Source organism: the organism of the source record quoted next, unplaced genomic scaffold (genome assembly GCF_019419815.1).
Source record: "Pyrus x bretschneideri cultivar Hongxiangsu unplaced genomic scaffold, Pyrus_bretschneideri_v1 Contig3, whole genome shotgun sequence".
Lineage (NCBI taxonomy): Eukaryota > Viridiplantae > Streptophyta > Magnoliopsida > Rosales > Rosaceae > Pyrus > Pyrus x bretschneideri.
This window is the reverse complement of record NW_025999612.1, coordinates 13,796,517-13,810,126: the sequence shown is the minus strand read 5'-3', so window position 1 is coordinate 13,810,126 and position 13,610 is coordinate 13,796,517. Positions and strand designations below refer to the sequence as shown.

The 13,610-nt window shown below is 34.3% G+C and overlaps 1 protein-coding gene across 1 annotated transcript; it reads left to right on the top strand.

Moving 5' to 3' along the window:
- The first annotated feature begins 1,601 nt into the window (after positions 1-1,601).
- Positions 1,602-5,604, top strand: LOC103946840 (pectate lyase 1-like). Its single transcript, XM_009357634.3, has 4 exons — positions 1,602-2,072; positions 4,242-4,597; positions 5,150-5,288; positions 5,386-5,604. The coding sequence occupies exons 1-4, from the start codon at positions 1,602-1,604 to the stop codon at positions 5,602-5,604; spliced, it is 1,185 nt and encodes a 394-aa protein (XP_009355909.2).
- The last annotated feature ends 8,006 nt before the right edge of the window (positions 5,605-13,610 follow it).

Genomic DNA, 13,610 nt, shown 5'->3' with positions numbered 1-13,610 from the left:
TGAAGGCATTGAGAATCAGGGAATGAATCTGGTTCATTATGGAGGAGGGTTCAAAGTCCCAATTTAATTAGGACTAGTCGAGTCCTAGTTAGATCAAGATAAGGAGTTCGAGTCCAAGTGTGGTTCTAACTCGTCCAGGAGCAGGTTCACTACTATAAATAGAAGAAGGATCGCACCATTCAAGCATCTCCAATTGAACACACAAACTGTCATGTGCAAACTCTCGCTCTACGCGAAACCTCTCAACAACCTTGAGATTTTTATTTTCTTTTTCTGCCAACACATCTTCAGTTTGGATAAACAGCATTGTGAAGGCAACTGGTGACATCTTTAGTTTGGATAAACAGCACAATTGACGTAGAATCAGCCGACCCCGTAGCACCTTCAGTTTGGATAAATAGCACTACGTCAAAACTGACTGGTTATCTATCCAAGTCTCGGCTAAGAAGGATCTTCGAGTTCTTGTTGGCAGAGGTCATCTCATTAGCCTTCTTGGCAAAGTGATGTGTTACAGATTACTGGGCTCAACACATTGAACGCCAAGTTGTTTTATGATTGGATACTCACAAGTAAGTTTTAGAGTTCGGCATTCTGACGGCCGAACCACGTTTACCATCAGGACATACATCTCTTTTGAGTACTTGTGTCCATATAGTTTGGTACCGGTTCGGTGTGCTTATACTCTTATGAATATAATTATCGTGACCGAACTCGGTCCCGACGATCCGTGAACTTTGCAAGACTAGCAGCCTTGTCTTTAGGCTCTAGAACCCGAAGGCCGAGACGTGTTCCTTCCTCGGCCGCAGTTGCATGATCAAGAAGTCAGCAGTGCGCTCAACGCAACATCAACACATTTTACTCCTCGGCCGAGCTCGGCTGATGAGTTGGCACACTCTGCATCAACCAAATGACGTAGTTAGCTTATTAATTACTCGACCTGCGCACCACGTAAGCTTGATAGTTTTTAGGGTCAACATGTTCATTAAAATATTAATATCCTGGAAGGCCAAAGGGCTAAAATAAGCCCTCTGACCAGTCCTCGATTAAAGATGGCCTAAGTATTCGGGACATGACTATTTTTTTTGGACGAAGGGATATGACTTGGTTGGTCGCAAGGAGCGATTATCGATTTATCCCTTGAAAATTGATCAGTTTTTATGGAGTGAAATATATACTCATTTGATTACCAATATATATATATTATATACTCATTTGTATACGCAGTAACGTTGGTAGTAGTCGAAAATCACAGGACTCCATTCCATTGCTCACCAGTAAAAACAGTTAAACAATCTTACCTCTCTCCCGACTGCTACTTCTAGACGAAGATAGCTAACAAAACTAATTACACAAAGTAGCTAGCTAAATATGAGGAGGAAAACTGGAGAAGGGAAAACTGCAGAACCTTCTGAATTATTTTCCGCGGTAGCTAATTATTAGGACTCCCTAACAAGTAAACAAACTTCCTAGCTAGCTAATTACTAAATCCGGCTATAAATATCTCTCCATCCATGCTCCTATATAAATATATACATTAATTATTCATTCTATTAAGTAAATAATTAAACAGAAAAATCTTGCTCATCTAGCACTTTCTTGAGATGGCTTCTCATCCCGGAAATCTTAATGCCAATATGCGGTGCTTGTTTTTGGACCTTTTCATCGTCATTATCGTCGGCTTCGCTCCAAACCCTATTTTGGCTAAGAAAACAAAAGTTGATGGAATGAAATTGAACGTGATTGACAGTTGCTGGAGATGGAACTCGAATTGGAGAAGTGACCGGCAGGAACTTGCGTCATGTTCAGTGGGATTTGCTGGGAAAATGAGCAACAACGCAGGAAGTGATGTCAAATACTATCAAGTCACGGACCCTAGTGATAATGCGTTGGACCCCACACCAGGAACTTTGAGATATGGGGTTACCATGACCAGAGGGAAAAAGTGGATCACCTTTCGGAGGGACATGCGGATTCAGCTCCAGAAACCTCTTCTCATTAGTAGTTTTACTGCCATTGATGGAAGAGGTGCTACTGTTCACATTGCCGGCAATGCGTGTTTGGTAGTCTTTAAGGTAACTCTTTAATTAATTAGACACGTACAATTGCAACACATGCACATATGTATGTCAAGATCATGAATGTTGGTCATTAACATGGTCACTAACTCTTAAATTTAATATCAAAGGTAAAGAACATACTTATGTCAAGGTTATAAATCTTTGGTCCCTAGGTGATCAAGACAACATTCTCCTGTCAAGATGAGGTCAATGTTGAGATCATGAATTTTTGGTCCCTAGTAAAGAGGAAGATCTAGAAGTCAGGTCATCCAATACAGTCAACAATTTAAGTCCAGTCATTAAGTAGTTTATTTACCCTTGTGACTGTAATTAGTACAGACAATTAGGAACTTCATTGTAACTAGCAGATGTCCACACATACTGTGCGAACAGTTTCATTTCATTTTGTTTTTATGCGATTAGTTTTTAAAATTCTAAAAAAAAAAAAAAAAATTCTGTTATGAAATATGGGACAATGATGGAGCAATTTCTTCTAACGTGAGGCATACATTTGTTTATTTAATTTTTATTTTTTTAATAGGGCATAATATGCTTAAATGGTTGTGAGGTTGATGTAAAATACATCAGAATTTATGTTGCATGTAATTACTAAATTACCGATATTTTTTTTATTTTTTGCTCAATTTGATGAGAGATTAGAATGGTAATTTCATAAAACTTTTGTTGACAAACATACTTCCACCCCAATGTCTTATTTCCCAACCTACCATTTAATGAAAATGTTAATAACATATTTATCCTTTTATAAGAAGACTCTTAAACCCTAATTTAATTAATTACTAAAATTTTGAAAAAAAATAACAAGAAATAATTTAAAATATAAATAAATAATGGTGGGTGGTGTGTGATATCTTCGACGGAGAGGCTGGGAAAGATTGGAGGAAGGAATGGGTGTGTGCTAGACGAAGGCAAGAAACTTCAATGGAGGAAAAAGAGACTTGGGGGTGAGATTTGGGGTTTTGATAGAAAAGAAGGAAGAAGGGTGGTTTGGGGATCTGGGGTCTCTACATGGTGGTGATAGGTGTGAGTACTATATAGATATGAAATTCGGTGAAAATAGAGGGTGGGGAGTTGGATAGAGATCGGGGTGGTAGATTTGGGGTTAGTAGGAAGGGATATTATGCAATGGATGCCACGATTTGAAGGACATGCGTGGTTTGAAGGAGAAGATGAATGTCCAAGTCTTAGGTCTTGCATTTTCTTTCTTTTTTGTTTTTATTTATTTATTTTAATATTATTTAAAAATATATTAGAGTTAGTTAAAAACTATATTAGGGTTATTTTAGGAATAATGGTGTGTGAGAAAATAACATTTTATGTTTTTAATTTTTTATGGATGGGTGAGATTAGGGGTGTGGTATCCACACACCCTTTTAATTTTCGATCGTCGGATCAGATGAATTGAAGAAGATCAAATGATAGAAATTAACAAGGGGTGTGTGAGAAGTAAAAAGGGATGTGTGGATAGCATACCCTGTGAGATTATCATGTGGGTGGGAAAATAGGACACTGGGGTGAGTCTAATAGCACTCTAGTTTTATTAATAGGTTGTTTAGATTAGAAAAAGCTATATATTCATTCAATCAAAAAGAAGAATATTCTAGAAACTTCATTTCCTTTTACCTATGTGGTCAAGACACTCTGCTGAGATGATTCACTTATAGAGGTGTATTCAATTAAGAATTTGAGAGATTTCAATAGATTTATAAATTCATGGAGTTTAAGGGAGTTTAGTTGATTTCTAGAGATTGCTTGAAAAAGTTTGATTCAATTCCCTTGAAATCTCAGGGAGAGATGAGACATTTGTGAATACTTAAATTGCACTACGAAATCTCTCCAACTACCCTCAAATTTCTCAACTTTTTAAAATTCTTTAAAATAAATTCCTAATTGAATACACCTGGATTTCTAAGGATTTTAACTCACTATCTTAAAATCCTGATTGAATACTCATTGAATTTCAAATAATTACTTAAAATCCTGATTGAATACCCCTATATTCATTAAAATAATTAAAATCCCTCGAATTCTCAATTGAATACACCTCCTTAATTATTAGAGTATCAAAATCAAACTTCAAACCAAGAGCATGCATGTTAACTACTAACTAATTGATGATTATTTTGTAATTAAATACACCCAATTGATATTATTTAAATTCAGGCAAGCGATGTAATCATCCATGGACTACGAATCCACCATTGTCGATCCCAACCAGCAAGCTCAGTTATGGGTCCAGATGGAAAGATAAGGCAACTAGGGCAGGTCGACGGAGATGCTATCAGGTTGGTAACTGCATCAAAGGTTTGGATAGACCACAATACACTCTACGAGTGCCAGGACGGCCTTCTCGATGTTACTCGAGGATCTAGCCTTATCACCATCTCCAACAATTGGTTCAGAGACCAGGACAAGGTTATGCTTCTCGGCCACGATGATGGCTACGTTCGGGACAGGAACATGAGGATCACAGTAGTCTATAACCATTTTGGACCCAACTGCAACCAAAGAATGCCAAGGTACGTAGTATGTCGCAATTATTGTTAATGCATGCATATTAAATTTAATAGATACTTGATACCTAAACCCTATTTACTTATCATGACATGAACCTATACTTCCTTTGACATGGGATTTAATTAGACACTGTACTACTCTTGTATTCGTATCTCGTATGAACCACGGTTACTGAGATGCTGGACATGATCGCGATCGACCTTGGTCGTGAATCGTGACTGTGATTATGGGCCTAAACTCTAAACCCAAAACCATAATCCTACTCCACCAAACAAAGCCTAGTTGTGTAAAAAGCTATATATATATATATATATATATATATATATATATACATGGAACTGTTATTAACACTCTAAAATTTTATTCTATACTGCTCGCAAATGTATTTTTCTTACTATTTATAGAAAGTTTGGAGTGTCCAATGAGATTTTTGGAGTACTAATAACAATTCCTCATATATATGTGTGTGTACGGGTCTTTTAGTGCACACACAACTAGCTATTTATTAATTATATAGCAACAATATATAATTATCTATTCGGTACTGGATGCAGGATTCGCCATGGATATGCACATGTCGTGAACAACCTCTACAGAAAATGGTCACAGTACGCCATCGGGGGAAGTATGAATCCTAGCGTTAAGAGTGAAGCCAACCTCTTTATTGCACCAAAATCGTTAAACAATAAAGAGGTGACTCAAATATATATTGGTTTTCATGATTCACACACACATATTTATTCATGAAAACTAACTAGTATATTCTCCTATACATACTACACATGCACAGATCACTTGGAGGAAAGACAGCATTGAGAACAAGAACTCGTGGATATTTTACTCTGTAGGAGATATCTTCGAAAATGGGGCTTCTTTCGTCCAATCAGGCACAGGTGGAGCAAAGCCTCACTATAACAGGGAACAAACTTTCGGAGTTGTTGACGCCAAATCCGTCCGGTCATTGACAAGGTCATCAGGCGCTTTAACATGCATCAAATCCAGATGCTAATTAGGTGTCAGCTGTCTCATTGTGGGGATCATCGAACCAATAACACTCGAATTAATTAATGGCGTAATGAAATAGCCCTTGTAAGACGTAATATTAATTTCTTGCTCGTTTTGACTGATGGAGTGATAATTTTCTGGATCACTTTGAAATCTTTGTTACAGCAGTTTAACTACATATATTGAAAAGGAAATAGGAGTGTGTACCTAATGAATATTACAAATATAAAAAATAAAATAAAAAGCAGACTTTGGATGCGATTTTTAACTAGTATGATATTCATAACATGTTTTTATACCACATTTTCATACCACCTTGGGTGGCATTTGATGTGGATAACTATATCATTTGAATTAATCAGATTTTTAAATTTAGTTCATTATTTAATAAACTAATAATTAAGAAAAACTAGTTAATTAAATAATGATTGTGGTATACGAGGAGTCTTTCTCCTCCCTTTCCTTGGGTTTTGCAATTTTTTCAAATGATGTGGCTGTCCACATCAGATGTCACATAAGATGGTATAGAAATGTGGTATAAAAACATGGTATGAATAACATTACTCATTTTTAACTATTAATTTTCTTTGACTGAAAATTTGTTGATTTTTTAGTTTTGGCTTTTTAGTCAAAATGGTCTCTAAGATTTGCATAACTCATCACTTTGGTCATTGAGATTTGAAATCAATATAAGTGGTCTCTGAGTTTGTCCATCATCAATCATTTTGGTCATTCCTTGAAAAATTAAGAACCAAATGACAAAAATACCCTCAATTTAATAAACAATTGGCCAAAATGATTTGACAAAAATTGAGGGTATTTTGTCATTATATCTTTATTTAATGAAGATTTTTTAGGAAATGACCAAAATGATTGAGGGTATTTTTGTCATTATATCTTAGGGATAATTTTGACTAAAAAGCCTTTAGTTTTTTATTCGAAGTCGTGACATTAATGTAATAATGCATTTCTATATAGGTTATTATATTTTTAAAATTTAAAATTGAAATTTGTACTTGTTTATATTAATGAGATTTCAAATAAAACCTATAATTGTGGGATTAACAATACTAAAAGATAAATTATGCTCTCTGGTCTATTATTTTCTATTTTAGTCTAAATTAACCCTATAGGATGTTAAATTGAGGTATTAGATGAAAATTTTAAACTCATAATAGATTATAGTTGTTGTTAATTTGTTATGTGTTAAATTCATAATTTGATATCGTGGATCAATTCGGTCTTTGTAGCTTGTAATGTTGACTGTATAAAGATTATGAATGAAAAAGTTGATAGTTTATCATTTAATTTTTCAATGTTATTATTGTGATATTTTTTGGGAGCTTTTAAATTGAGACCACCCGACGTTAAAATTCTAGATCCACCATTGTCCACACCACTTGTAATATATAACGTACTTCCAATGTACAAATAGCAAAATAATCGGAATCGTTCATTTTTTTATTTTTTATTTTTTTATTTTTATCATCATAAGGATCATCTATGCAAAAGAAAATCATTCAATTTGAAGACCATTTTGTCATACTTATGTGTCAAACAAATTGACAATTTTAATAAAAAGTAGTATTTTCATGCAAATATATGGTTGAACGATCTCTAGAAAATATTTTTTTCACAGCAATGATCTTTAGAAGATGATCACAACAGTAGTTTTTTTATGATAAAAGTATGTTAAGCAAATTAGGTGTTTTGAAATTGATCGTGATGAAAAGGTTAATAATTTCACCCATGGTGTGGGTACAAGAAAAGGTTAAATTTCTTAGTGTGACAATTGATGATCGTGATGAAAAACAATTAAGCAAATTATGTGTTTTGAAATTACACAATTTCAGCGGTTGGATGATGAAATATCTTAAGGTTTGAATATGCATTAAAATCTGTAAAAGGGATGATGCTACAAATACTATCTACTTGAATTATATTTAGTAGATCACATAATGTAGTAATATTAATTGATGGTTGAATTTCTTGTTTAAATCACTAAAAAATGTATTCACATTTAAATCGTCATACCATGTAGTTTACAAAATACAATCTAACAACATGATCTCTCTAATATTTTTCTTTGTGAATGCGTACCTTCATGGCATTGTGATAAGCAAAATCAGGCAAATTGATTGGAAGAGAGAGACAACCATCAACGAAGTCGGAGAACAATTGAGCCACCTCATTAATCTCTGAATCGCTCGACACTCCCAAAAGTTGATTAACCATTAGATTTATAGCCACTTGCCAAAAGTACAAAACAGTACTAAAATTGGTGAATTAATTAGTTAAAGTACAAACATCCTGGAGAAGTATGGATTGATTGGTTTGAAAATTGCTCATAGTGTGAGTCATAATCATTTGAATGTCCTCCAAGAAATTAAACTTTGATTTAAGTTTGTGGTCTAGGCGCATCATGTTTGACGCGATTCCGTGAAACTTTCGGTGTGGCTCTCCTAATTTGCAATTCTCTGTGATAAATTGGGATCAAAATACATACCAATTACTCAGAAAATCAGTTTCTTCTCTTCTGCCTACCAACTGCCCGAACAAAAGCTCCAGTGAAAGATTTCTTCAGATTTCTCAATATGGTTACTGCCGCTTAGTTGCAGATTGTACAATTTCCGATCACAAGCCTCCTTTCAACAATGTCTACTTCTGTTACAGTGAAACTTGATGACTCCAACTACGGTGGTTATAAGGGTAATAATCACTACAAAATTCTTATTATTAGAGGCAATTTTATTTGCATCTATTAACTATTATTAGGTGTAATTGTTGTTAATTTCTGCCTCTAAAGTTAAGGAGTGGCAGATAAAAGATTTAACACTAATACTGTCGTTGCTATTACTCCATCCTAATAACATCACTTTCCGCCCCTATTACCTTTCCTGCCATCCTGGCAGTTAAAGCAATTGAGGCATACAATTCTGTCCTTATTATAGAATTATATTTAATTTTAATCGTTTAATTTTAATCTCCTTGTAAATTAGATTAATATATACTTACTTTTTTGGTCAAATACATACATACATACATACATATATATATATATATATATATATTCTAGATATTCTTCTTGAATGTTAAATCTTTGATTTACAATGTTTATAGGGAATACATGAAAGAGGAAGAAGTACAAATTTAGCTCAAAATGTAGTAGATATTGAATTATAACAAAACTTATATCTAATCAAAGACTCAATCTTTAGCCTCCAAAAATCCAATGCATACGTCTTTTATCGTTCCTTCATCCCTGCAGATACAGTAGAGGGAGATGAGAGAAAAGTTAACAGATTTCCACAAAATAAAACTTCAATTGAAAAACCTAGATAAAAGTGAAATATAAGAGAAAGTAATGTTTAAATACAAACAGAACTCACAAATAAATAATAAAAAAAAGAAAGAAAAAAGAAAAAACCTGTATTGTCACCCTTTTTCAAAAGAATTGTACATTAAATATGCAAAAGTAAAACCAACAAACTGGTCTTGGATTCCAAGATCAGCCAATTTAGTAGCGGACCATTTGACGTCGCGTAGTTGTGTGGAGATGTGTGACGTGTCTTGTGCCAATTGAAGCTGTCGCCAACAATCGGCCAACCTCTTCTTCCTGGTGGCAATTGGCCAACCTTAAGCTTGCTTTTTCTGATCCTTACCGCCAACAACTTTGCAACAAAAGAAATAAAAATACTGTGGAGATCAAATGCAGGCAAGTGGCAGCTGGGAAAAGGTTTCCCATTTCCTAGTTATCTTTTAGAACATCATCCATAAGTCATCTTTTCAAAAAGTTAGACAACTCTAAGACATTCATTTGTAGTGAAGAAAATTGACGAATATGGTTCTACAAAGCAACCCTAAACCGTTAATTCAACATTTATATAATTTCAAATTTTGGTGATTTAAATAGACATGATCTTTGAGGAAAAACTTAAAAAAAACAGACGGTATGATCGTTGAAATATATTGTCAAATGAATCCCACAAAAGCATTGGTTAAAAATTATGTAAAAAAATGATAATGTGGAGTCCGTCCCATATTTAATTATATATATAACAACCACTATTACAACACGATCGATCACAATTAAAAAAATAAGCTAAAGATGTACATAATAATATTCATAAAATTAATGACCTAAATAATTTTGCTGAGCCGGAGCAGGAGTCATTGACCAAGACAACCAGCACAGTAGAGCAACGTCGAGTTACACAAGTAATAACTAATAAGTTATTCTTCGTTGTACGCTGGTATGTGTATGTATACAAATTAGAATAAATGCCATTTCGTATATATAGCAGGCCATCAATTATCTGAATTCTCAAGGAAGAATACCCATATTTTTTTTATTTCTAACTGCGCGTGTATTTTTAGTAGACTCCATTTGTGTACGCCTTTGTTTAATGAAATATTTGATATTTCTTTAAATTGATGGTATGATTATGAATTTATGATAAGTGTAGAACTCGTAATTCGAATGCATTTAAGTCATATTTGTACAAGATTAATAAAACAAAACTTATAAATTAATTAGTATTAAACAAACAAACAAACGTATAAATTATATAACATAAAAATCTCAAACAGAAAAAAATTAAAAACTTAAAAACGTATAAATTATTTTTCGTCCTACTGCAAAAGCATGCATGAATCCAGGCGACTCGTCTTTAACTTGAAGAGATCCTAACCACGACTATACATGAGAAACCTTAAAGCAAGTTTGACTTTGCGCTGTATATGTTTATATTTTATCCGAAAACTGTTGAAATATCCCACATCAATCATATTTCTGATAAAATAAGAGTTCAAATATCTTAATCCTACTTCAACTAATACCGAGATCATTTGTCATAACCCCCACATCTAACGGATTGTGTAGGTGGTAATTACCAAGTTAGGGATAATATTGGTGTTGTTTGAAAGTAGGCATTCGGCTCGTCTCTCTGATAATTCTACATGGTATTAGAGTCAGAGAGCGGGCCTCGTACTGCCACATGATGGGTGGGTTCCTTTGGCTCCAGACAATGATGGTGGGTCCTTAGCCTCGCGTGTAGGTGAGTCCCCTTGGCTTCACGTAGTTATCGATGTGTGGATCTCCCAAGTGTAGTGACCCACTAATTGGATCTCACGTGAGGAAGTGTGTTGAAATATCCTACAGGGACAATATCGGTGTTGTTGGAAGTGGGCTTTCGACCTATCTCTTTGATCATTTTACATAGTATTAGAGCCAGGGAGCGGGCCTTGTACACCCACATAAAGGGTGGGTACCATTGGCCCCGCGTGATGTTGGTGGGTCCTTGGCCCCATGTGTAGGGTGAGTCCATTTGGCTCCACGTAGTTGTCGATGTGTGGATCTCCCACATGTGGTGACCCACTAATTGGATCCCATGTAAGACGGCGTGTTGAAATGTCCCACATCGATTGTATCTCTGGAAGAAAAAAAAAACAAGAGTTTAAATATCCTATCTCCACTTCAACTAATATCGATATCTTTTGTGATAAATCACACACCTGACAAATTGTGCAGGTGATAATTACCAAGTTGAGAATAATATCAATATTGTTGGAAGTGGGCCTTAAATCTGTCTCTCTGATAATTCTACAAAAACACTATACCAATCCATCATGTTGCCTTTAAGTCTTCAACACATTTGAGGGGATCCAAGCACATATGATGTGCCCTAAGTTGTAAGCTCGAGGATGAATTTGTTTGGCAGCTATAGACTATTAGACTATAGGTTAATATAGGGCTAGGCAATTAAAAGAAAATGACTAAACTGGCCAAACCGCACCAACAGTTTGGTTTAGTTTGGTTTTTTTTGTTTTTGTTTTTCGATGAGTACACTAAACCGCACCGACTAAAGTTGGTTTGACGAGCAATTCCTATAATTCTTGGACATCGGTTAACTGAACTAATTCGTGTGTTTGCTTTTATTTTTTTTTAATCAGAATAGAGACCTTAAGGGTAATGGTGGTGTTTTGTCTGTAGGTCTAGGATGACTTTTTTGTTGCATAGTTTGCATCTACATCACATTTTCTTACTTTTCTTGCCTTTTTTGCGGTTTGTTCTTGTGGCCTTTTTTTCTCTCACTTTCAGACTTAGTTCTTAAACCTAACACAACAACCTCCTAGCCATGTCCTCCATTCTTCCTTCCTCCACCACCATCGTGAATCTCTCCAGATGACAGTTCTCTCTCTCCCACTCCTGCGTCATCCACAAATCAAAAACCAACCCAAACCAACCTGTCATTGTCAATTAACCGACATGATCGGTTTTAGTCCCGGCTTGATCGGTTTCGGTTTGCAATTTTGGCTCAACCAACAAGATCGGTTCGGTTTCTGTTTTGGCCCAAAACTGACCCAACCAACACTACTACAAAAGTACCCAGCAGTGTCATTCTAAAAAACGACAAGAAAAGCCCATTTATGTTGGATATTAGCAAAAAATTCGACAAAAATTCATGTAATGGCGGATAAAAAAATTGACAGCATTGCTTACATCACAAAAAAAGCGTTTGCTATCGAATAGGACTCTTAATCTGCCAAGAAAAAGGAAAGTCCATTAAACAAAAAAAAGCAAAATGGTGTCGGATAGGAGGCAATGGTGCCAGTTACAAGAGACATTAATCCTGCCGTCAGATACAACCGACACTAAATTCTGAGAAATTATGTCATATACAAGGACAATTCAATCGTCCATAACCAACATAAAAGATATTAATAATAAAAAAAATATAAAAACGACAATTTAAATAAACATAAACAAAACTAATAATTGAATAAATAATACTAAACAAAACTAATAATTATCCGTTATAATATATATTCATATATATAAAAGTTCGTTAATTATGTTTATAATCTTTTGCTAATTATACAATTTGTAAGAAAAAGAAAAAATATACCTACCTTTGACTTCCTTTTCATCTTCCTTAATCAAGCAGCAATCCTTCGTCGAAGGAATATTTTGAGGATTGTTGACCTCAAAAGCAATAAATTTTGAAAAATGGTCACTATTCGAACTTATGCATTTTCCGGTGGAATCAAATGAACAGTTTTGTTTTTCTATCCATTTTGGGATTCCATAGCTCCGAGTTCTCTGTTGAGGCATTGCTCCTTGTTAATAACAAAAAAAAAAAACATTTGTAATGCATATTTACAAAAACAAAACCTATATAAAGGCTCTAAACAAAGACCATATTTCAATTTATGCATAATGTTTGATAAGGTATCTCAAGTCAAGATTTAAAATACAACTCGATTTAATAACATAATCAAAATTTAAAACACAAACTGAACTAATACAAATAATTTAAAACGTACTGGTTTCGAAATGTTGCTCCTCGAATTGTTCATCCATAGTGATTGAAGCGAGAAGGAAAAGGAAAGAAGGAGGAGAGGAGAAGGAAAGGGGGAAGGAATGCAGCGGGGAGGAGAAGAAACTGGAGAAAGGAGAAGGCAGTGGCGCAAGGAAGAGAGAGAGGGTTTTTATCATGTAGAATTGGTAGTACTGTCGGTTAAAACTGACAGCAATCTGTTTCTATAAAAAAATATAAAAAAATTTATCCGACATACTTTCCTATTACCGTCGAATATAACCGACAACACTTTTTCCGTGTAAAGAATGGCAGGAAATATCCTGCCCAATTCCCTCCCAAAATTTTAAATTCCTTCTCAAAATTTTGTCACGATCTAAAAAAATAAAATAATAGCTGTTTGGTTTAATAAAATTATGTTTATCTAATCGTGATTATAACTATAGTAAAAACAAATTAAAAAAACCAAAGATTATCAAAATTATGCTTATCTAATCGTGATTATTCATTAAATTTAAGTTTTGTACATCTTCATACCAATTATAGTGAAAAAATTATTAATTTAACATAAATAAATATTTATTCAACAAAAAAAACTTAAATAAATATTTATGGTATATTAAATATTAACTAGTTTAATGAATATATTTCATTGACCATCTTCCCAGCCTGATGGTGAAGTGCTTGTGCA

Excerpts from the sequence above, each read along its gene's own strand:
- LOC103946840 (XM_009357634.3), top strand. The coding sequence starts at position 1,602 with ATGGCTTCTCATCCCGGAAATCTTAATGCCAATATGCGGTGCTTGTTT. Across the intron at positions 2,073-4,241 it reads CGTGTTTGGTAGTCTTTAAG|GCAAGCGATGTAATCATCCA; the intron begins GTAACTCTTTAA and ends ATTTAAATTCAG. Across the intron at positions 4,598-5,149 it reads TGCAACCAAAGAATGCCAAG|GATTCGCCATGGATATGCAC; the intron begins GTACGTAGTATG and ends TACTGGATGCAG.